General features: G+C 41.6%; 1 protein-coding gene across 1 annotated transcript in view; it reads right to left on the reverse strand.

The window, feature by feature from the left end:
• Nucleotides 1–26,715, reverse strand: part of LOC135223702 (uncharacterized) — a 331,013-nt gene that overhangs the window by 101,993 nt on the left and 202,305 nt on the right. Inside the window, 3 exon segments of the mRNA XM_064262426.1 lie at nt 11,532–11,667; nt 11,669–11,771; nt 22,448–22,602. Coding sequence (XP_064118496.1) covers nt 11,532–11,667; nt 11,669–11,771; nt 22,448–22,602 — 394 coding nt within the window.

Here is a 26,715-nt window from a genome sequence, read left to right on the forward strand (position 1 = left end):
TTCAGTGCTTATATTTTCCATACTTCTTTTAAAAATGATATTGTTATGATACAATAAAGTTTGTTCATACTTACCTGGCAGATATATATATAGCTGTATTTTCTGAAGTCCGACAGAATTTAAAATACTTCCGACACACGCAGTGGTCGGCCAGGTGGTTAGTACCCATTCCCGCCGCTGGGAGGCGGGTATCAGGAACCATTCCCATTTTCTATTCATAATTTTTATTTCCACTGTCCTGAGGGGAGGTGGGTGGGTACTTGATTATATATATCTGCCAGGTAAGTATGAACAAACTTTATTGTATCATAACAATATCATTTTGTTCATGAAACTTACCTGTCAGTATATATATATAGCTGAATCCCACCGTTGGAGGTGGAAGGACAGAATAGAAGGATTTTGGGAAACAAATGCATGCAGATGATTTACATCTTGGTTCCACCTGTTAGCATAGCCGACTTCGTGATTACTGTCACCCAAGTCTGCTTCTGCTTTACTAGAGTTGCCAGCGAGGTAGAGACCTATAAAGCTGGTGCACTCCAGATGATCTGTCAACGGGGCGTGACCACAATGTGACTAGACCATATTGACCATACCATGAGGGCTAAGAAGTAAAATAAATATATATATATAAATATATATATCACCACCTGACCAACCTAGCCAAAGTTAAGGTGTGTTAACTAAGGCTTAAGAGTTAAGAAGTCGCCGTTGTCGGCGACTCAACAACTAAATTAAGAGCTCTTCCTAACCATTTTCTACAGGATAGGATGAGTGGTACTTCTTGCCCCAAAGATTGTGTCTGCAGACACGTATGGCCCTAGCGAGCAGCAGATCTCATATGCCATCTTCACATCTCGCAGGGAGTGTGAAGTGAACACAGAGTTGCTTCGCTAAAACATGGTACTCAGGATGCTGCTTGAGTGCCATGCTCTGTTGAAATGCTTCCGAGGCCGCGCCCTCACCTCGTGAGCATTCAGATAAAAAGATTTCAAATCTTTGTACAAACACAATGAAGGAGCATTTTTGAAAGAACTCCTTAACACTAAAGCCAGGGTGTTCTTCGATATGGGCAAGTCTGGTCTTTTTCGGAACACTGCAGATTGCCCGAATGACTTCGACTTTCTTGAGTTTTATGTAGATAAAACTTGAGAGACCTGACAGGGCACAGGACTCTCTCTGGCTCCTGCCCACTAACTTGTGCCATCCTTGCTTCCAAGCTCCTGGCCCAAAGACAAAACGGGTTTCCATTCTTAGGCCACAACGAAAGGCTTAGAGAGCACACCGCCTTGTGTTCTCTAAAGCCAAAACTTGTGACGATGGCTTAAAATCTCACTAACCCTCTTTGTCGTATCTAGGGTGGTTAGAAGAAGGCCTTCCTGATCACATGCAAGAAGTTAACAGGTAGGAGAGGTTCGAATGCTTTGACATCAAGAACTTCAGACTACGCCTAAGTTCCATATTGAAAGCTTCGATCTGGACATGCACAGTCAGTCCGTCTGTACTAAAGTCAGGTGACCGACCAGTTGACCAGTCAGACGAATCAAGGACAGCAAGGCTGTACCCTGAAGACCATAAGGCACTATTCTTCGCTGAAGGATGAGTGTCTGGACTGCCTGGGCGATTCAATCTAAGCAAACCTTGGGGGGTGTATCAACGCAACCCAACGTCGTCAGCGAATGCGAAAACTCCTGACTCGAGCTTCTGGTGCCAGGAGAAAGGAGCAAGGAGCAAAAAGGCGATTCAGTCCCGAAGGGAGAATGCCTGACAGTCCAACCTGGTCTCATGTTACACGATCATCGGGGGTGTATAAACGCAACCGACTTCGTCAACAAGAAACTCAGGGCTACTATATGTCGCCTGATCTCGCACGAGTGTCTGACTCCGAGAAAACAGGTGAGACAAAAAGTAGATGGTGAGCGAGTTTCGAGATTCCACAGAACTCAAAGATCGTGAAGGGCTTTGTTGTTTGACAGACGCAAATCTCTGAGCCCAAAAGCCGTCAACAACATATTTGCGTATTCTTTAATAGTTGTGACTGCCAGCTTATCCCATTCTTCAGACGGAAATGGAAGACGGTAATCTTATTCCAGTCAACATCTCAATAGTCTGAACGTTGTCAGACTCAGAGCGGAGAGGTTATAGGTACCTTTCGAGTTAGAGTAGACCGACTCTCTCGGAAAAGGTCCTTGGAAAGTGAACTAGGAAGGATGTGACCTCTGTGAATCCATGATCCTGAAGGCCAACATGGGGCGATCAGCGTCATTGTCGCTCCCTGTGACGTCATAAATCCTCTTATTTCATTTCCTAAGCGATTGAAAAAGGGGAAAAGAGACTAAACATCCATCCCCGTTTAATATCATAGGATGGCGTTTAATGGTACCGATCCCGGATCGAGAAAAAGGGAGCAGAGAAGAAGAAGCCTCTTCGTCCTCAACATATCGAAGAGAAGAATGAAAGGGCGTCCCTAAAGTCTCCACAACTCTCAACTTACTTCTAAAGAAAGATTCCACTCGGAAGTCAAAAGTTGCTGCCGTCGATCGAGACGATTCGTACGGACTTTTGCAATCCTGTAACGAACCTCTAGAGGATCGTTACATTCTACGCCTGTTGTTATAATAGGCTCTTTCTCGTAAATAACTCAAGCGGGACAGAGAGAAGATACTTCTTAAGATATGAGAGCTGTGGAATATCAGAGTTGATGTGGACCACTGGTTCCAAAAACTCGTTTCGAGGACTGGAGGGACGACCGAATTGCATTTACTTCTTTCAGATTAAGATCCAGGACATCTGAAACCCTATCCAGATGTCCGGCACCTTCTTCCTATCATGACGCACTGAGAGATGTTCAGAATCATTCCTAGATCTCGAATAATATTTCAGTTTCCCGGTATGAAAAAACTGTGGTCTGAATTGCAGTCTATTCGGGGAAACAAACTTCTTCAGGAAGGAAATGGTCCCCAGCAAGCTCATCCATTCCCTCCCCGAGTATGCTTACTTCCCTAATAAGGCTGCGCTTTGCCTAAGCAGGAGAGCATATAAAAGTGCAATGTTGCGGTAGACTCGTAGTTCTATACCGTGCAGTAACGAGCACCGAAAGGATTAAGAGATAACTCTGTTGAACATAGTAAGGCAAAACGAATGCAACGTTTATTCATTCACGTAAGAAATCCCCTCAATCTTAGGCTAAAGTCCGTGATTGTAGGACAGAGATACAGTTAGTCAGTCAATCCCGCAGGAGAGACGTAACCGCCAGCACAGAGATACGGTTAGTCAGTCAATCCCGCAGGAGAGAGAGACGTAACCTACCGCGCATGACAGCGCACGATCTGTTACTGGCTCGGTTGGACAGTCAGACGCAGCAGCAGCCTGCAGCTTACGAACGTCGTCTCTTAACTTTATGTCTGGGTTGCCAGCTACCCTATTCTACGAAGAAATAGGTCCGTTATTTTTTGAGCAAAAAGAGACACTCAAGCTGGTATATTTAAGCGAAACAGAAAACGCTAAATATATAGAAGCGTTTGTGTCGTCAGAACACTACCATACAACGGTAAAAGATAAATCGGAAACTCCTGGAAGGCTGCAGGGAGTAACGATTAAATGTCCTTAAAATAATAGACAATAGACCTCTTGGTTGCCATCCGAAGAGGTAACTACAGCAAGCGTGTATGACTTGAACCAACCAGTAGTGAAATAACGCAAGGCAAAATATTTTATTATATCACAATACAGTTTGTTCATACCTACCTGGCAGACATATATATAGCTGAATTCGGAAATACAGCTACATACATATCTGACAGGCAAGTTTCATGAACAAAACTTAGAGAATCGAAGCAGACAGCTCAAGCTTCTTATGTTATTGGACATAAGCGTTCATTGACGTAGTCTACAAGTCTATTTCTTGTACGAGTCTGCGAATGACGAATGAGAGCTCTTCCGAATCTTGTCAATAAGAGCTTATTCGCTTACGCAATATAAAGTTAAAGAGATGTTTGTCAATGAGAACTAACCCATTTACGGGACAAAGAGATAATTTGTCAATGAGGGATACTACTTACTTGACAAAACGATAGTATATTGTCAATGGGGGAAAGTCACTGAATTGACAAAACGTAATCCAGGAAGTCGAGCATTTTATTTTTCCGATTCCCGTCTCAAACGAGGAAGGGGCAAGAATCCTGTTAAGAGACAGGGCTTACGGCAGGTAGAACGACGATGTTCAATTCGGCAGCGTAGTCCCGACTAGAAACTAACAAAATCTATCATCTGAAAAACCCTTTCAGATGGGCTAAAAAGCTTGCAAAATTATCCTGGGAAGAGGAAGAAACTCTCCAACCAGCTTCCTCTCCCGTATCACAACTAATGCCTGCTAAAGCTTAAAATTATTAGGCAGTATGGCAAAGGATCGCAAAGTCTTGACTGCGGTAGAGAAAACGAGATCTTCCCTTGAGCTTTCCTTAACTCCATCCATCTTTGCGAAAAGCAAAATAATATTGACAGAGACCTCTTGAATTCACGAAACCCCGAGTCGGTGCTGGGTTTCGAAGACGAAGTTGTCTGTTCACTTTAAGCTTCCTCCGAAGCACTGCTTACTTCACATTCTTGAGGCTCAAATCTTAAACAAGAGCTTGAAGAGTTCAACAGAAACGTTCAGCCAGGAGACAAACCTGGTGTGCACTGGCGCGCGCTCGGCGTCCATTTGCTGAGGACGCTCGGCGTCCTGGCGCGCGCTCGGCGTCCACTGCGTGCGCCTGGCGTCCATCCGAGCGTCCCGTTCAAGCCGAGCGTCAAAAGAAGCGTGCAGAAAACCGTCACGCTCCTGACAGGCGTCAAAACAAGCGAGAGAAACTGCCTTCTTTTTTCATATTTCCCATTTCCCGGTGGAAAGACGTACACGTGATCAGGCGACGTTCGCCTTCTTACTTCTCACTGAAACGCATAACGAGAGAGAGAGGGGACGTGAAGCGTCCCTCTTCTATAAAGCTTCTATTTAGAGGGCTGCGAGTCCTTCCGAGAGCTCCAACCCCTGCATGGGGAGGACGCCTCGGAGGACGAGAAGCAATCCTTCGAGATTCGTGCACGTGCACGATCTTCGCAGCCCTGGGAAAGCGTCAACAGGTCCTACCGAAGGGACGCCAGATCGATGTGGGTTCCCCGTAACCCTCCTTCGGCTTTCGACATGCCCTCTCCCTGGTCCTGGGAGTCCGACAGAGGTCCAGGCCTAGAGGCGTTATGGGGCGGATCTGACGTTCCCTCCTGACGAGAGAGAGGACGTGAAGCGTCCTCTTCTCTAAAGCTTCTTAGAGGGCGCGAGTCCTTCCGAGAGCTCCAACCCTTGCGCGGGGAGGACGCCTCGGAGGACGAGAAGCAATCCTTCAGGATTTCGTGCACGTGCACGGAACTTGGCAGTCTTGGGGATTTTCATCAGAAATGCCGAAGGCACGCCAGATCGGTGGGGGTTCCTCGTAACCCTCCTTCGGCTTTCGACATGCCCTCTCCCTGTGGTCCTGGGAGTCCGACAGAGGTCTAGACCTAGAGGCGTTATAAGGCCGCTCTGACGCATACCCAACCTCCACTACACAAGGGGCACTGTCCCTGCACTTAGCCACTTCACTATTGCTCTCTAAAGCAAGCACTTTCGATTCTAAGTTACGAATCGAAAGAGTATAAGAGAAAGGGCAATAACCTCTACAGACACTGTTTTAGGGCCCGAAGGCAACATTACAGGGTTAGGAGTAACAATAACAGAAGTAGCACTCTTCACAACAATGAAGGAGAGCGATCACCTCTCGCAGACATATTCATAACCCGTAGGCCATTACTATAGGGTTAGGCAAAATAAAGTCTACAGGAAGGTTAGCAGGTTCACTACCCTGACTTTTGTTTAACTGATTAATTGCGTACATACGAATCATACTTTTTCCTTACGGAATTAGAACATGCTTACTGATTAATTGCGTACATACGAATCATACGTCTTCCTTACGGAATTAGACATGTTTACTGATTAATTGCGTACATACGAATCATACGTCTTCCTTACGGAATAGACAAAGTCTCACACTCCTTACATGACAAATCTCAACAAAGAAGCAAGACCCATACCCCTCGTGTATACCAAGTGCGGATCTACCGAAGCTTTCGGTAGCCACACCCTATCTTTGCAGACAAACCCCCCCCCTCTGAAACTAGCCTAATACAGATTCAGATATCTTATGCAAAAATGAATCAAATTCAAATCAATTTAAGATAGCGTATGCCTAGCCACAAATCCAAGTAAATAAATCCAAAGACAATTAGGATACTTAGCAGCAATGAAGTTTCCAAAATCCTAAGACGGAGGTACTGAAAACAAGGTGTTTTCAGCACCGGCGACAGAAAAATTATGAATAGAAAATGGGAATGGTTCCTGATACCCGCCTCCCAGCGGCGGGAATGGGTACTACCACCTGGCCGACCACTGCGTGTCGGAAGTTTTTTAAATTCTGTCGGACTTCAGAAAATACAGCTATATATATATCTGACAGGTAACGTTTCATGAACAACCATTTAGTACATATATTGCAAATCAATATAAAATTACAAGAAATTTTAAGTAATTTGTATTTTTCCCTTGGTATAAAAACCAGAAACATTCATATGTAGAGTATCCTTCAGCATATGCTGCAATGGCTCTTGAATCTTAGTAATGAGGTGGTTAAACTAGTAGAGATGGGGAAAAGAGGTGGCAATATCCAACCCCTTCAGTTTATAAACCTGAGATAAGGCTGAATAATAGCCTTTAACTGTAGAAACTGAGAAGTGCTTGTCTTGGCAAAGGTAGTTGAGGAAGTCTGCAATCAGCTGAACAAATACTTTGACCTGATAGTAACCCTTTCTACGACAAATACACTGGGGAAAAACTGGTACCAAAACATCTCCGTGCCCTGTGAGAAAAGCCTCCCCTCTCACAAAATACACCAGACAATTGCCACCTGCAAATGTGTGGTTGACACAGGGGCAACTCTTACAGTGCCTCAACCAAAATTGAGCAGATCTGCATACTACTTACTTGGCATGTAGCAAATGAGTAGCCATCAGAATCATCCAAAGGCCCACAGGGTGACGAACACTGCTGATCACTCGTCCAGATTATGCCAAGGATTTTGGAATGCATCCTTCATCACTGCCCATGGGGATCAGAAAGATATGAAGTTTTCTGTTAAATACTAGCAGCAAACAGATCAAATCATGTGGAAGCCCCATAATTTGACCACTCTGTCGACACTGCCTGACTCAAGTGGACTAAGCTGAACCACCAGAATACTGTCTCCCAAGAATGTATCTAGATGACAATGTGACAGCTTGAAAAGCCACCCACTCATGAATCTGTGACACCAACTGGCATACAGTCCCAAACACCTTCCTCCCATTTGATGACTTGGGTAACTATGGTCATATTGTCACTTCAACATCACCGAGTGCCAACTCAAACTGTTGTGATACTCATAATGCTAACCAGGCTGCATGCATTTCCAAGCTGCCTGATGGCATATGAAGTGTCTCCTCTGTCATACCCACCTATAAAATAAACTTTCCTTTCAGGTGTGCAATCATCCCTTCTTTGAGGTATCCATAAACAGAAGCATCCTGGGGAGGGTTCTCTCGCACTTCCTGACTTTGGGAACCCCTAATTCCAAAAATATGGTTTTTGATACAAATCAGCATCAAAGTTTTGTGTGAAAACAAAACTACTCCGGAAAAAATGTCTTTTTCATAATGTACTCCGGAAAATAAAAAAAAAAGTTGGAAAATGTTTACATTACACATAACAATACAACTCACAATGTTTGAACACCTAGTTTCTGAATGGCTTCGGCTTCAATTTTAAAAGAATAACTGGCAATAATTAAGGGCAATAGCTAACCTAAGCTAGTTAGGAAAACTGGTCACTGTTTTGCCATTCTTTTAGCCAAGAGCAAGCCCCCATCCCCCCTTTGGGTATTCCTTTTTTTCTTTTTTTTAATATGATTAAGGGGGTGTCAAATGTTTCACGGTGTTAATACTAGATCCTGGGAGGTCAAATGTGTTTCCTCATGTTTAGTACTAACCCCTATGGTCAAATGTATTTTGTCATGTTTAGTACTAGCCCCTGGGAGGTCAAATGTGTTTACACGTGTTTAGCACTAGCCCCAGGGAGGTCATATTTTCGCCATGTTTAGTACTAGCCTTCGGGATAAAATTTTCCAAAGAGCTGCTCGTTTCACATATTCCCTTTGAATTATGTGTTTAATAAGCAATCTTACCTTAATTACTGTCAGATGAATAGGAAGGGCAAACAACACTTATTGGGAGAACTCCATGGCTTTTCCAATATTACAAAATATTTTCATTATCAATGTAAAAATTCTTTATAAATAGCCAAGGATCAAATGGACACCCTGCCCATGTCTGAACAATAGCCATTATACTAAATGAAGCTCCATACGCAAATTCAAATAGAAGTAGGTGTAGCAGTCACCAGAAACAATTCAAATTCATAGGGGAAATTCAGATGCATGGGTGGACTTTAAAACACGCACAGACTGGAAACAATTGAACTCACTGGACAATGTTCAAGTGTAGGAGGAACTTTAGTGATCATGTCATCAAACTAACATGTAGTACATACTCACAAACGGGAGCCCCAAAAGTCAAGTGTCACTACTAAGGACATTTTCCAAAAAGGGGGTTGGATTTTAATTAAATTACTTTTGTTATATGTCAATATATATTTCAGAGTAGTTTGGTGGTATTCAAATTTAAGGTTCTTTTCAAATGTTCAAAGTGAAAGTGCACAATATTTTGAGCTAACAGTCGAAGGAAAGGGAAAGAAGTCAAGGGAACTCAAAAAATTTCAGCGAGGCGTAAAACAAAATTTTTTCAAATAAAATGTTTGTGGTCCCTATTCCCCACGAATACCAGGAGTTGACTGTACCTAGATATTTTATCTGCTGTTTGGGGAGAGTGGACTTCTGCCAGTTGATCACCATCCCCAGATGGACACAAAAACAAGGCTTAGGCAGATGAATCCTGTTCCTGAGGATGGCCCCTGGAGGAACCCAAAACTAACTTATCAGTGGAGATACTATCAAAAACAATAAGTTGATTACTGTCACTGTGATAGAATCTAGGACTGAACATGTAGTTTCCATTGTGAAACCAGTTTGTCAAAACCTACTAGTTCAACGCTTAGAGTTTATGACAGTCTCTAACCACTAGTTGCCTTCTCTACAACGAAGAGGCAGATGTTAAAAAACCAGAGACCAAATATCTACAACTTCCATGGTGCCTTTCTGTTACTACTTCCTTCTTGCCAACAAAACCTGCAATATCCATGGAACCTGGCGAGTATGTTAGGAACAGTATCAGTGTCTTTGAAGAGGGGTGGACAGACCGTCTTTTGACTGGAAGCCTATAACCCATTTGAGGGGATGATATGAACCGAAGGCTGCTTCCCAAAGATTACTGCATTTATGAATGAGCAAAATATTCAGAAAATGCTGCTCCAACTTAGTCTGTAAGGGGCTCTGGAGGGGAACGCCCCTCAGGACCCAATAGATCCTGACCTCCTCTACACTTAACATCATTCAGCACCATAATATCCTCTCAATGGAGAAGGCAGATGGGATCCTACAGGTTTGCAATACAAAACAGAATTTGGACTTCAACCCAGACCACCCCTCTGCTCCAATAGAGTATACACAGAGAAGAAGAGCAAGAGGTTCCATCACTTATCTCGCATTCCTTACCTTGTATGGCAATCCACATTCTGGGAGAGGTGCTAAAAGACCAAAGGATACCTCTCCTTGTGAAGTTGTGTATGCCCACCCTGTTGCAACTCAACAAGAGCACATGGGGGGGGGGGGGGGGGGGGGGGGGTCCATATGTCCAAAATGCGCCATGGGTACCCTGGCAGCTCTACTCTCCTGCCATGAGGGAAAAACAAGCAGTAGTAGTCCACCTGAACAACACCTGCTTGGCCTTGAAATTCCCTTCTTCTAAACAGAGGAAGAGTCTGGGGATCTCCAAGTTGCCAGACTTATTAAGTCACTTGCACTCCAAAGGGGTGGACAAGGTTGAAGGGGGAGAAGTCGCAACATCTGCTTGTTCTGCTACAGCATCACCACAGCCACTGGAGAATCATCTGTAGCCCAGACGAAGTTAGTCATAGGAAACTGCAGAAGTAGCAACAGACATTGGTGGCTGACTGATCATTCCTTCATGTTACGAAGTCCAGGAAGGCATCAAGTGGTGGACCAGGTAGAAGAATGGCAGCAAGTGGAAAGAAGGAACCATAAAGATTCAGCATTGTCACCACAGCAGTGTTAATCCCGAGGAACCCAACAAAATCTTCCTGGCTTCCTTCCTCTTCTTAAACATAATTCTCCCACTGAGGTGAGGTCCAACAAGCACATTGTCACAGGGTAGGGAACAAGTACATCGTACCCTTACAGTTAGAGCAAAAGATATGTGGGTCAACTGATATGGGAGACATGAAGTGACCACAATGGCTGCACCCCACCCCCCCCCCACCCCCCCTTCTGCACTGGTCAAGTTTTTTTTTTCTATTCAAGAAAAATGCATCAACAGGACACAGCAAAATATAGCCCAAGGCACCAAGCAAAGGAGTGAGTAACAGTGAATAATGGTAGCAGGCTACTCACCCAAAAAATCAAATGAGCTACAAGAAAGAGACAACAGAAAGACTGAAGTACAGAAGGAGGCAAGTGAGGGGTTACCAGCCTCTCTATCTCCCACTTTCTCCTCCAGTTAACTACCTTCATATCAAGATTCAACAGCCATCCAGCTTGCACTGAAATGAAAAAAGAATGGTTGAATCTATGCAGGAAGAAACCATTTTAAATACCATCAGATAGAATCAATATAGTTTGTGTAAGGTTTTCAAAATATGTTCAAATGCAAAGAGAAAAATATATAACGCATTAATTTTGAAATAATAATTTTCAGAAATAGAAAGATAGGGGTTATGTTAAGCTTTCTATTCTTCAATAAACCAAACTCACCATTAAGGATCTTATCATTAAGAAATTCTAACATTTTCTTTTTCACATGCTACACACCAGTTGAAAATGATTTTCCACTAATTTACAATAGAGTAGATGATAATCTTAGCTATTTTAGAATTGAATGCTCAAGTAGTAGCACAAAATGTACACCAGATGTGAAATAATTCACTAATGTTCAAGAGGATACTTATACAACGTCAAACCAATAAAATGTTTGTAGAAGAAACATTCAATTTCCTCAAGCAGGAAAGAAGATCAATAATATGAAAAGATGTGTCTATGGTCATTTTACTTCAACACAATCAATGCAACAAAAGTGTATGAATAAATTTTTAGATGCTTGTTTAACTTTTAAATTATGTTTCACATAATCTTAAATGCATAGCATCCAGTGAAATCACAAAAAGTTTCAATGTACGGATTAAATTGTAAAGGTACAGAAGACAACCTTCCGATGAAAACTAATTCTCAGCTTACCCTTCGCTGTAGCTGTTGCCCTGGACTGCGTAGGAGGGTGATTTTTATCATAATTTGGATCCTCTACTTCCTGGCATCGATATGAAAGGTTACGTAATATACAAACACAGTTTTCTACACTCTTGTTATCATGGGAAAGCCCCCGCAATGGCAGACTTGATCACAGTGAGAAGAGAATCAACCAGTCCTGGACACTGACGCAGTTTTGTTCTCGCATACTCTCCAGCGGAACTTACATTCCTTTAAGAACAAGAGAATACTTTTGGGATACCTTCATAATATTTATATAATGCTATACAAATTCCATAAAATAAAAATGATATTGTAATGATACAATTAAGTTTGTCATACTTACCTGGCAGTATATATATAGCTGTATTTTTCCGAATCCGACAGAAATTTAAAACCACTTACGACACACGCAGTGGGAGTCAGGTGGTTAGTACCCATTCCCGCCGCTGGGAGGCGGGTATCAGGAAATCATTCCCATTTTCTATTCATAATTTTTTATTTCCACTGTCTCCTGAGGGGAGGTGTGTGGGTACTTGATTATATATACTGCCAGGTAAGTATGAACAAACTTAATTGTATCATTACAATATCATTTTGTTCATGAAACTTACCTGTCAGATATATATATAGCTGAATCCCACCTTTGGTGGTGGGAGTAGACAGAATAGAAGATTTAGGAAACATATATATGCAGATAATTGATATCTTGATTCCTTACCTGTTAGCATAGATGACTTCGTGGTTACTGCCGCGTAATCTGCTTGTGCTACTAGAGTTGCCAGCGAGGTAGAGACCTATATAGCTGGTGCACTCCAGAGGATCTGTCAACAGGGGCGAGACCACGACGTGACTAGACCAATTGACCATACAAATGAGGGCAACGAAGTAAAACCAAACCACCTGGCGTAGCCTACCAAAAGTATCCCACATAGACTAAGCTAATGGAAGGGAGATCCGCCGCAGGCGGTCAACCCCACAACCATAACACAAGTTAAAAACTCCCCTAAACCATTAAAGGATAGGATGAGCGCTACTCCTGCCCCCCAAAACAGTGTCTGCAGCGAGTATGGTCCGACGCGGAGTAAACAATTTTCGTATGTTGCTTTCACCTCCCGCAGGTAGTGTGAAGCGAACACCGAATTGCTTCGCCAATAAGTGGCGCCCAAATATCTTTGATTGCCATATTTTTGTGAAAAGCCACCGAAGTAGCAATAGCCCTCAACTCGTGGGCTTTTCACTTTCAGAAGCTCCATGTCACTTTCACTACACTTTTCATGGGCTTCCTTAACCGTATATTCTTAAGAAGAACGTCGTGCATTCTTCGACATCGGAAGATCTGGTTTTTCACAGAGCACCACAAGTTCTCCGAAGAACCTCTGCATGCTCTGGTTCTCTGCAAATAAAACTTGAGAGCCCTGACAGGACACAGGACTCTCTCCGCTTCAGGTCCCACTAGCTCCGACAACCCCTTGATCTCGAACGTCCTCGGCCAAGGGTTGGAAGGGTTCTCGTTCTTTGCTAAGAACATAGGACTTAGGAACAAACTGCACTATGATCCTTGAACCCAATATGCTTGCTTATGACTTGAATTTCGCTAACCTCTTCGCCGTCGCCAGAGCGGTTTAGGAAAATGGTCTCTTCTTAGTAAGATTCCTAAGCGAGGCTAAATGGAGCGGTTCAAATTGACTCGACATGAGAAACTTCAGTACCACGTCTAAGTTCCACGATGGTACTTTAGGTTGGAGAACTTTCACAGTCTTAAATGATCTAATGAGATCATGAATGTCTCTATTATTCGCTAAGTCGAGTCCTCTATGTCTGAAGACCACAGAAAGCACGCTTCTGTAGCTTTAATCGTGGGAACGGCTAGTTTCGCTTCTTTCCTAAGGTGAAGAAGGAAATCTGCTATCTGGCTCACAGAGGTTGAGGTGGAGGAAATGCCCTTCCTTCTGCACCAACTTCTAAAGACAGCCCACTTTGATTGGTAAACTGCGATTGAGGAGGGCCTCCTTGCGGTGGCAATCGCCGTTGCCACAGGTCTTGAAAAACCCCATCGCTCTGGCCAACTTCTTGATAGTCTGAACGCAGTCAGACTCAGAGCGGGGAGGTTTTTGTGGTACCTCTCGAAGTGGGGCTGTCTGAGTAGATCTTTCCTTAGGGGCAGAGTCCTCGGAAAGTCTACTAGGAAGGACATCACCTCCGTGAACCAGTCGGCCGCTGGCCAGAAGGGGGCGATGAGGGTCATTCTCGCTCCTTCTGATGCAGCGAACTTCCTCATTATTTCTCCCGAGGATTTTGAATGGGGGAAAAGCGTAAACGTCTAGTCCCGACCAATTCCACAGTAGGGCGTCTACTGCCACTGCTCCCGGGTCAGAACTGGGGAGCAATACAGCGGAAGTCTCTTCGTTCGGGAAGTTGCGAAAACGTCCACATGAGGACGTCCCCCACAGCTTCCATAGCGCCTGGCATAACCTTCCTGATGAAGGGTCCATTCCGTCGGCAGAAGCTGTCCTTGCCGACTGAGAAGGTCCGCTCGCACGTTTTCCACGCCTGACACAAACCTTGTCAGAATCGTGACGTTTTGCGACTTCGCCCAAATCAGGATATCCTCGCGATGACGAACAGAGAATGAGAGTGAGTTCCCCCCTGTTTCCTGAGGTATGCCAAGGCTGTGGTGTTGTCCGAGTTTATCTGAAACCACTTTGCTGGAGACTCCTCCCGAAGAACCTTAGAGCGAGGTAAACCGCTGAGAGTTCTTTTAGATTGATGTGCCAGGACACCTGTTCCCTCTCCAGGTGCTGACACTTCTCTCCCTCCAGTGTTGCTCCCCAACGTGGAGGACGCGATCGGAGAAACAACACTAGGTCGGGGTTCCGAAGCTTGAGCGAAAAGTCCACTTCCGCCAGCTTCTTTGGATCCAACCACCATTTGAGGTGCTGTTTCACTTCTTCCGTCAAAACAAGACCTCTTCTAGATCCTGTTTGCGTGACCAATTGCTTGAGAGGAAGAACTGAAGTGGTCGGAGGTGCGGGGCAAACCTTCCCAGAGAAACAAAACTTCTCCGGTGAGGAAATGGATCCCCAGCAGACTCATCCATTCCCTCACGAGCATGTTTCCTTCCTAGAAAGGCCGACACTTTGTCCAGGCATTGAAGTTGTCGCCCCTGGGACGGAAAAGCCCGAAAAGCCACTGAGTCCATCTGAATCCCCAGATAGACTAAGGATTGAGAAGGAGTCAGATGCGACTTCTCGAGATTCACCAGAAGTCCCAGGGACTTCGCTAACGACAGAGTCCGTGTGAAGGTCCTTCAGACACCTGTCTTGCGATGAGGCTCGAATAAGCCAGTCGTCTAGGTAGAGAGAGATCCTTATTTCCGCAAGATGGAGCCACTCGCAACGTTCTTCATAAGAACGGTGAACACCATCGGCGCCGTGCTGAGACCGAAGCAGAGTGCCCTGAATTGGAAAATCTTCCCTTTCAGGACAAAACCGCAGGTATTTCCTTGATCGGGGATGGATGGGGACGTGAAAGTATGCGTCCTGAAGGTCTAACGAGACCATCCAATCCCCCGGTCTTAAAGCTGCAAGCACGGATGAGGTGTCTCCATCTTGAACTTCTGCTTGGTAACGAAGCGATTTAGACTGCTGACATCCAGAACGGGGCGCCACCCCCCTGACTGCTTCGGCACTAGGAACAGACGGTTGTAAAACCCCGGAGAACTCCGGTCGAAGACCTGTTCCACTGCCTGCTTCTCGATCATTTGATCTAGTAGATCGTGAAGCACTTTCTGCTTTTCTCCCTGATACGACGGAGACAAATCCTTTGGTGTCGAAGACAGCGGGGGTAACATCAGGAAAGGAAATTCTGTACCCCTTCTTGACGATGTCCAGAGACCAAGCGTCGGCACCTCTCTCTTCCCAAGCTTTCGCGAAATGTAGAAGCTGGCCTCTACCGGTGTCTGAAGGACTTCCCTCTCACTTCTTGCTCTTGGAAGGAGCGGGAGTCTTGCCTCTGAAAGAGCCTCCTGTCGGGGCTGGCTTTCGAGGAAGAAGCGGATCGAAAGGGCTTCGACTTCTTCAAAGCAGAGGACCCAGAAGACGAAGAAGTAGTAGGCTTCCTAGAAGACTGTGCCAGAAGGTCTTGAGTTGCTTTCTCCTGGAGGACTGGCAGCTATGTCCTTTACCATAGACTGGGGGAAGAGATGTTCTGAGAAAGGAGCGAAAAGCAGATCCGCTTTTTGCGCTGGTGAGACCGACTTTGCAGTAAAATTGCAAAAAAGTGCTCTTTTCTTAAGCAGTCCGTGCTGAAATGAGCAGCCAATTCCTCAGAACCATCCCTGACGGCCTTGTCCATGCAAGACAATACACTGGACAGCTCCCCCAGACTGATGGAATCAGAACTCCTGGACCTGGCATCCAACTACTCCCAGGCACCAGTCAAGAAAATTAAAGACCTCTAGTGTCCTGAAGAGGCCTTTAAGGTGAAAGTCTAACTCGCTATGTGTCCACGAGACTTCGAGGAAGACAAAAAAGATCTTCTGGTGGCGTCTACAATGCTACCAGTCTCCTTGAGCTGAGGCTGGAAGCTTAACTCCGGGACGTTTTCTCCCGTCTCATACCACATACCAGCTTTGCCCCAACCGAGTCTTGAAGGTGTTAAAGCGAAAGAAGTCTTGCCTGAAGCTTTCCTCTTTTTTTTCCATTCCAATCATGGACCTTTCTAAAAGCTTGCTTCGTAGAAAGCGACTTCTTCATTCTCACAAAAGCCCGAGATCTTAGCAGCTTTGGAAGACGAAAAACTGAGAGGGAGGAGTACGTGGAGCTTCAGGTTGGAAAGTGTCTGCAAAGACTGACTGAAGTAAACGAGTCAAAACCTTGTAGTCCGTCGAAACTGGAGCCAACTGCTGTTCTTCGTCCACTTCGACGAAAGCGTCACTAACTTCCTCTTCAGACACTGGAGAAGTCGGAGGAAGTAAAGAAGAGTCCCGAGCTTTCTCAAAAGAGAAAGAACGGCGAACAGGAAGAGTTCCCGCCTCCGCTTGTGCTTGCGGAAGTGGAAAACTGACGTCCGTAGGCGCGCGTTTGGCGTCCGAAAGCCAATCTACTGGCGCCGACAGAAGCGCGCTCAAACGCCGCAGGTGTACACCTGGCGTCACTTGTGCGCGCTGAGCGTCCACTGGTGCGCGCCGAGCGTCCACTGATGCTCGCCGAGCGTCCACTGGTGCGCGCCGAGCGTCCACTAAAACTCGCTGAGCGTCCACTGGCGCTCGCGAAACTTGCACCGAGTCACGTTCGGCGTCCACTAAAGCGCGTTTGACTGTCACAGAAGCGCGCTCGGCATCTAAAGAAAACTCGCTTCTTATCCACAAGTTTCGTAGCAGCGGAAACAACCGCTTCACGAGAGCGAGAAACGAATTTCTCGCCTCCTCTAGAAAGTTGCTGGGGAGCAGAACGAACTCTAGAGGGAGACTAAACGGAGAGAGAGACGAGCGAGGCGAGGGAGAGGGAGAGGAACGCCTCGACCTCTTCACAGGAAGGTTGTCATCCTTCTTACGGCGACGTGGAGCAGTCTCTCTCGAAGGAAAAACATCTCGAAGGTTGCTGCTGAAGAGACTGGAGAATCTTGCTTGTAGTGAAGCCTCCTTTTCTGGGGGATGGGCTGATCCTGTGAGCAGGATAGCGGCGAGGGGACGCCTTCTTGCTACTCCCAGGAACCGCCGCTTCACGCACCTTAGAGCGACTGCGGCGCTCGAAAGAAACATCTAGGGAAGACTCCGCCTCCGAATAATCCTTACGCTTCTTCGCGGAGGAAAAGCAGCAAAGCGCACTATCGGGCGACGAGCAAAGTTCCGGAGAACAACTTGGACGTGAAGCGTCCCGAACGCGAGCCGTCTTTTTCATGCGGACGTGATGCTGGTATGAGAGCTCCACCCCTTGCGCGGGGAGGAAGCTTCAGAAGAAGAAAAGCACTCCTTGAGAAGACGTGCACGCGCACGCTCCTTGGCAGTCTGGGTATGTTCGTCAGAAGCTGCCGAAGGCACGCCAGATCGGTGGGGGTTCCTCGTAACCCTCCTTCGACTTTCGACATGCTCTCTCCCCGTAATCTGGGAGTCAAGCAGAGGTCTAGGTCTAGAGGCGGAATGAGGCCGATCTGACGCACCCTCCACTACACAAAGGGGCACTTTCACTGCACTTCTCTTCACTTTTGCTCTCCAGAGCTAACACTTTGATTCTAAGTTACGAATCGATTCAAGAATTAGCGATAATGTATTACCTTCTACCGACACTGTTTCAGGGGCCGGAGGCAACACTACAGGGGTAGGAGCATAATCTACAGAAGGAGGGTTAGCAGGTGAATAATTTAAATCTTGCCTACCTGAAACACTCCTGGAGGAAGACCTCCTTAACCTATCTCGCTCAAGTTTCTTAAGATAGGTTTCATACGCCTTCCATTCCGACTCTGTTAGTCTTTCACACTCCTACAACGACTTTCAAACGTACATTCATTCCCCCTGCAAACTTTACAAACAGAATGGGTCTACTGAAGCTTTCAGTAGCCTACCTCTACATTCAGACATGGAACAAAATCTAGCGCTAGCAGAACTAGACCCTGACATCTTGATCAAAGAAAAATCAATACCAAATTCAAATCAAACCAAAGTCAACGTGTGCCAAGCCACCGATCCAATTCAGATACCAAAGAAAAACCAAAAGGGTACTCAATGTAGCTAGTAAGTTTCCAAAATCTGGACGGAGGTGCTGCAAACAGGTGTTTCCAGCACCAGCGACAGAAAAATTATGAATAGAAAATGGGAATGATCCTGGATAACCGCCTCCCAGCGGGCGGGGAATGGGTATAACAACCACCTGACTCCCACTGCGTGTGTCGTAAGTGTTTAAATTTCTGTCGGATTCGGAAAAATACAGCTATATATATATCTGACAGGTAAGTTTCATGAACAAATCTTAAAATATTGAGTAAACTTTTCTTTTATATACAACATTAGCATTTATTTTATTTAAATTTACTTTTGAAGAATTGGAGTGATGGGTAGGTTTATAATATGCAGGACATTCTGTGATAAATCTTGCGATACAATTATTTCCTGTCATAGCTTGTCATTTCACTGTTCTGATTAGATCACAATAGTCCAAGACTGCTGAGTTTATTGTGTCAGGATATTACAAGGTAAAATAAATTAATTGATCCATTAGTAACATCACAAAGAATCTAAAACATGTTTCCTCCATCCTCTATACACACAAAATGGTTAATCTAATTTCAATTGTTTTACCCAACAGATTAGAGTACCTATTCCATTTAAGTTTCAATTGTTTTATCCAACTAATTCTATACCTATTAAAGTATTCACGGATGCTGAATCCTTTCAGGTACTGCATTCAATGGACTTAGACTGAGTGGTCACCATATCAACAATGTACATAATAGGATCTTTCCAATGAACAATAACTATGAACTCTAAAAACTTGCAATTATACCTCATTCAAATTTCGAAAATTTTGGTTTTTTACACATTCCCATGTCTCTGCTAAGCAGAACAGTGTATTCCTTATACATATATTTTCTTCTATTTACTAATGGGATAATTTACCATTACAGGCGGCCCTCGGTTAGCGGCAGGGGTTCTGTTCCTGCCCGCCGACGCTAAGCGATTTAAAGCCTACAGCCACTGCACACCTTCTTTCGAAACTCTAGACCAGTCAAAGGCGTCGTTATCTCACTGGCGTAATAAGTAAAATTATATTTATGCAGTATAGATCTATAGAATTTACAGTACATTATAGCATTATAAATACTGTAAAGTGAAAAAGCCTAGCTTTAATCCTTTGGGTGTCTAGAGTATGTAAAGATATAATAAGGTTCATACAGTGTACAGGTAGCTGTAGTGTTCAAGTTACGATAATTCGTCTTATGATAGTCGATTTTTATGAGAGACCAAATTACAATAGCCTAACTTTGTCCATCTTCTAATTACATAAGTTCAATAACAGCAAAAGAGAATGATGAAAGTATGGTTTTAACGTTATACTCGTTGCGTGAACATGTACAGCCATGAACGACCGAACGAGAAAAGGCTTGGCTTGTATTTCAATCATCGTAGTACAGCACACTATTACCGTAGTTGTTATAAATGGCATTATGTACAGAATAGAACTGAGATATCTTAATGTAATAACTTTATTCGCTATAGATCAAAGATCAATATAGATCAAAGATCAATCGGGAAATATACTGTTAAATATAAACCTAGTTATAACTGAAGCTGAGAAAACTGTTCAAGCTGCTAATGACTATTATCGTACATCGGCAACAAGGATAAAACTCCAGTAAACATATGCCATCAAACACAACCGTAGATAAAATTGAGATACAATCATTTTAATCAAAACTACTGTGCTTGAAAGAACACATTTTACTGTTGGTTTCACGCCAATATAAGATAAGTAACGTAAAGTTCGTATTACAATGATATAAAGGAGAATTGCCAACGGAATCAAATAATTTTTTTACGCAATAAACATGCCGCCAAAGCTAATCTGTTAACAACAAAAAAAAGTAGTTCACATTCACAACGAGACATATTCAATTCATATTTCCACCTAAAAACACGTTGTATAAGGAAAAATAACCTTGTCTCATATAAGTCAAGTATCTAGATATTCGTTTATGCTAACTAGAAGCAAGAGAATTCGCTCAGAATTACATTATGGCGAAACAAACTCGTATTCGCCATCTGCTGATTACAAACCACAACACTGGCCGCTCCCCCGAATACTGGCTTAGATTTGCCGTAGTATTTTCTAATACAATAATATGAGAATACGTACAATATTATTGGATACAGTAAAATAATGTGTACCTTTTCAAAGGATTTATGGAAAAGAAGCATAATTAATAAAATAACACCTTGCATTTTTCGGAACAGTGGCGAACAAGAACAAACATGAAAAAACATCCCGACAATGTGGAGCGTAGTTACAAAGGCTGCCTTAATTTGTATCTTATTTATGTACAAAAATAAAAAATACCCTATAAGTAATATATTTTCATACACATTTTAAACTTAAAAGCATAAACATTTAAAAAATAGACACATTGATCGCTAAATTTGCACTCTTTTTAACTTGATATTTTCGGAAGAGCGGCAGGCGGCGGCTCACAAGAAAGAACATGAAAAACAAACTCGCATTTCATAACGTGAAGGGCAGTTTCAAAACCTGCCTTCGTATCATATTTCCTGTGCAGAAATAAAAATACCCTATATGTAATAATTTTCATACACATTTTAAACATAAAAGCATGAACATTTATAAATTGACTCATCCATAGCTAAATTTGCACTTATATAACTCGATATTTTCGGCACATAACAGCGTCAGAGGCATATATTTTATCCTAATACCTTATTTTATCCTAATACCTATGTTATAACTCTCCTAAAATAAAATTTTTTTAATATAATTTGCTACCTTTATGGTCTGAACGGCATTTCTACAAATGTATGAACTCGTTAGACAACGGCGCTAGCAGCGCTGTTAACTGAAAATTGTGCCGTAAAAATACTTTAACAATGCCTGGTTTTTTTTATGAATATTTTTGACAACAGCTGTAAAACCGATTCGCCGTTAAGCGATTGCGCCGCTGAGCGATTGCGCCGTTAACCGCGGGCCGCCTGTACTCTACACTACTTCTTCTATTTTTCTTAATTCCCTCTCAATACCAGCCTTCCCTAAGAATAATGGTGTTACGGCAAAAATTAAAACAACAATGTTTCTGCCTTTCTTTAACAAACGTACTCTTCCTCCTTTTTTTCCCAGGTTGTTGCTCAACATAATGGGCATCAAAAACCTCATACTACACTGTGAAAGTTGAAATCCTGAACAAAAACAGTACTGTACATTCCTTCTGTTGTATTTGATACACAACACTGCAATCACCTCTACACCTTTCAAACAAACTGATAACATACATACACTGCTTTCATCTAATATAGTTCAGCAGTGGCATATAAAATTCTAAACACCATCATTATGTCAGATAAAGAAGAGCTTTATATTTTAATTTCTCTTCTACCTTGAACAATTTCTGCATAAAATCCTATATGGCTGTCTTAATTTATGCCTTCTTCACAACTGCATTGTAATTCCTACTGGTTTCGCTCCTGATTCCAAATCTACAAAGTTTCTACTAACTGCTCCTCTCTCTCCTTTCCATTATCATACATTAAAATCTCGAGATCTGCAGGTTTTCTTCAGCAATTACATTTTCTCAGAAACTTCCTCACTTGAATTATGACCTTCCCAACACTCAAGCCATGAAGCTTAGTCTTCTGTAATCACACCAGCTCAAAATCTCATTTATTTTCATTGTAAGTGCCCATGTATTTGTTACACAGAATAGTAAAGGTCAACTTACATATATATTTTCCTCTGCTATGTAATGGGACACTTAATTGACCAATCACTGAGAAATATCTTTCCACATGCTCTTGCTTATATACTGCCAGAATCAAAAATACCTTGATTAATTTTATTTTTTATTTGACACTTATCTTACCATCTCATAACACATCTATTACAACTGATACAGGGTAGGATATATTCACCCCTACATATAGAACTCAATCTGCAGTCACTTTTCATATTTTAAATATTTTATATACCTATTTCAACCTGCTGTGTCAATATAATTAGTTCAATTAATAATTCATTACTTTACTACTACTTAATAAAATTACGACTTGCATCTGCTTCTCAACTTATTTATGACAAGACTTTTCTCTTCATGAGCTTCTGGATTATAGAACTCATGACTTTTCCAATACTGAGTAGGGTTTGCCAACATATTATAGCAAAAAAAATAATAATAAATAAATCACAAACCTTAACACACCAGATGCATTTTTAAATACAGTAGACCACCATACATCCACATTAGGATCCCTTTCCACCTCTCCCACCATCCCACCAGAACACGGAATGATGACATGGCTGACAATAACGGATAAAGCATCATCTATAATGCTATGTTTTAGATCCTGTAATGAAAAATATGCACCCATTACACTGTATAAATATTTTAATTTGAATGTCACAATTTGATTGTAATCATGATGCATTTAAAATGAACCAGTAAGACAAAAATCTTAACTCACAGAGGTGGTCTGTAGGCTACTCTCAAGTACGTAGCAAATTACAATGCCTAAAAATTTAATAACTTGGTAAACTGAAATTATTCTAAACTTTACAGTGGTACCTTGACCTATGAGTTTGATTCGTTCCAATGGTGAGCTAGTAGCTCAATATGCTCGCACATCAAATCAATTTTCCAATTGAAAATACTTAAATTCCCTTAATTTGTTCCAACCCTCAAGATGTCACCCTGTGTTTTATTTTTGTTTCATGTTATTAAGGAAAATACATTTCTAAATAACAAATATGTATAAAATATAACACAAGGTAGTATGTAAAGATATAATAAAGTTTTATATAGTTTACAGGTAGTTGCTCTAGTTATGGTAGTTTGTCTTACGATAATCCGATTTTACGATAGACTAAGGGAGCGAGACCAAATTACAATAGCTAACTTTATCCGATCTTCTAGTTAAAGAAAGTTCCAAAACAGCAAAAGAGAATGATGAAAGTATCGTTTTAATGTTATACTCGTTGCGCAAATGTGTACAGCCATGAACAACTGAACAAGAAACAACTTTTTTTGCTAACAAGAAAACTTTTTTTGCTAAGTACAACCAAATTGGATAACAACAACATCCATTTGGCATTTATTTCAACCATCGTACGATAGTAAACAATTAACGTAGTTATGTTATAAATGACGTTATGTAGAATAGGACAGATATTTTTATGTAATAACTTTATTTGCTATAGATAAAAGATCAACAATGAAATATACTGCTAAATTTAAACCTATTTGTAGCTGAAGCTGAGAAAACTGTTCAAGCTGCTAGACTATTATCATGCATCGGCAACAAGGATAAAACTCCTGTAAACTTATGCCATCAAACACAACTGCAGATAAAATTGAGAGAAAATAATTTTATAATCAAAACTACTGGGCTTGAAAGAACACATTTTACTGTTGTTTTCATGCTGCTAAAAGATAAATTCGTATCATAAAGCTCTTATTACAATGAAATAAAGTGAAAATAGCAAACGGAATCACGTAATTTTTTTACGTACCGTTAAAAAAACTTAGCTCACAATCGCAACATTATGTATTCAAGTCATATTTTGACTTGAAAACACGTCGTATAACGAAACGTATAACGAAAAATGACCTTGTCTCATATAAGTCAAGTATCTAGACATTAGTTTATGCTAACTAGAAGCAAGAATATTTGCTCAGAATAAAGTTAAATACGTATGGTGAAATAAACTCATACGTATTCCCATCAGCTGATTTCCAAACCCAAACACTGACCGCTATGTTAGTATTTTATAATACAATAATATGAGAATACATACTACTTATTGGATACAATGAAGTAATGTACTATAACTTTTTAAAAGATTCATGGAAAAGATGCATATTTACTTTTTCTTCTTTGCGTATCTTAATTTTTGTCACTACGCCACCTATGTAGCAGCAGCATCTCGAGCTCATACCTCAATTTTTTGCTTGCGTAACAAAGCAAAAAATCGACCGAGTGACGACTCGTACCTCAGAAAACTTGTACAGTGTTCCCCCCCCTATTTCGCGGGGGATGTGTACCAGACACCCCGTGAATAGTTAAAACCACCACTAAAAATGCTTATAACTGCCTATCTTGAAAGTTCAGATGCCAAATGTATACCTTTAATAACAGCCTACTTCAAATATACCTAAAATTACTAACCTATTACTGCATTAATCTTTGAGGTTATATATTAATATAATTTCAAAGTCATCTTAAACATTTTACCATTAAAAATATATACCTACAGCAAATACAGAGAGAGAGAGAGAGAGAGAGAGAGAGAGAGAGAGAGAGAGAGAGAGAGAGAGAGAGAGAGAGAGAGACCATTGAATGACAACATCATATATTTGACCCTCAAGAGTGAAATTATGAATTATTTCTGAGACAGAGAGAATAATAATGGAGAGAGAGAATAACTCCTAGACTCCGCTTCCTCCCTCCACCAATTCGTATATCAAAACTCATTTACTCCCCCGCCCATGTTCCTCCAAGTGGATAAAAAGACTGGGAATCGCTATTTTTGATTAATCTTATTAATATTTGAAAATTAGTTATAAGGTAAATCATTTATTTACACTACAAAACAAAATACACATACGTAAGAGAGAGAGAGAGAGATCGAAGTTATTGTTACTGTCTAGTCTCATTAACGTAATATTATTTGTAAACTAGTACTGTATATTATTATTTTACCATAAAATGTAGTAATGTCCTTAAAGATATACTTATACATACACTTCCAGCCCAAACAGAGGGGGAGAGTTACCACTAGCGCATGCTAGTATCTCGTGTGGCGAGAGAGAGAGAGAGAGAGAGAGAGAGAGAGAGAGAGAGAGAGAGAGAGAGAGAGAGAGAGAGAGAGGGTTGTCCTTATTTAAAAGAGTGAAATGGATAGATTATTATACTTCTTTTTAAAACACTATCACATATGAATTTTGAGATTAGTTATATTATTATTATGCGAAAATATTAATAAACATACACATGTACCATAGAAATTATCATCATCAGTAAAAGAGAAAGAGAGAGAGAATTTCAATGATCCGTAGATGGCAACACTCGCTCCCCGACTGGATTTGACAGTTGGAACCCAGCCAACCACAGCTGGCTACGTGTTCAAAAACAAGACACGGGCTAAAATGCATTTTCTTTTATTCTTACATAATTCTTTTTATTTATAAACTAAATCCTTGCTAATTGCACTTCAACTTTAGTATTTTCTTTAATGAATTTATATTATTGCTGTTTACATTAATATTGATATTTGAAAATTAGTAAATCATCATCCAAAAACATACATCTCTTTGAGAGAGAGAGAGAGAGAGAGGACGAGAGAGAGAGAGAGAGAGATGAGAGAGAGAGAGAGAGAGAGAGAGATTATCGCAGTATTTGTAAAATGATTTCATATATGATTTTTTGTAATTACAGTTATTATTATTATTATTATTATTATTATTATTATTATTATTATTATTTGAAAATATTAATAAACATATTACGCATACATGTACCATAAAAGTCTCTCATCTCAGTAAAAGAGAGAGAGAGAGAGAGAGACCTGGAGTTCGAAAGAACTAAAATCTTACTAACTCACTGTAGTATTTTCTTTATTGAAGTGATTGCTCTTTACATTAATATTAATATTTGAAAATTAGTAAATCATTTATCATACAAAAAGCATACATCTCTGTAAGAGAGAGAGAGAGAGAGAATTATTAGTTATTATGTGATATCATTTAATCTTATTAAACTTACTAGTACAGTTTTGATCAATATTAATATTTTAAAATTAGTAAATAATTTTTGTATCATAAAAATGTATTTAGGCATGAAAATAACATCAAAATACACGAATTAGTGATTACTTATTGTTGGAAAAATCCCGCGAATAGGCGAATTCACCATAATGCTAGATAATGGTCCAGAGAAAAAAACCGAAATCAGGTCCGGGCGAATCCACAGGAGAACGCGAATACGTGGTGGGGGGCCTACTGTACATTAACTCACTCATAGGTCAAGGTACCACTGTATTTGAAGGACATTTACTACATAAAAAAATGTAATAATGTTAAATTGCATTTATTCCAACTGGATATGAGGTCATGTGGAGTGTTCATCAAATATCCATGGATAAAACCAGCATAAGGAATTTAAAGATACGACAAAACTACTTTTTGGGTGGACCTCATTCTGACATCAAGAATATCACGTCAACCATGGGGTTCACACACTATTAATGCTATTTTATCAGATTTAGTACACCACAGGGTTTAGATTTATATCAGCTTTTTACAAATGGCTACATTTGATTTGGTCTTAATAGATGATGCTTTGGCTGCTTCATTAGTATCTTCACTTCCCTGAACGCCAACGTACACAACCACAATATTTCAAGTTACATCACTTCATAAAAATTTTATGGAATGGATACAAGCTTTATTGTGGTTTACCGTA

This window comes from Macrobrachium nipponense, chromosome 20, assembly GCF_015104395.2.
Source record: "Macrobrachium nipponense isolate FS-2020 chromosome 20, ASM1510439v2, whole genome shotgun sequence".
NCBI lineage: Eukaryota > Metazoa > Arthropoda > Malacostraca > Decapoda > Palaemonidae > Macrobrachium > Macrobrachium nipponense.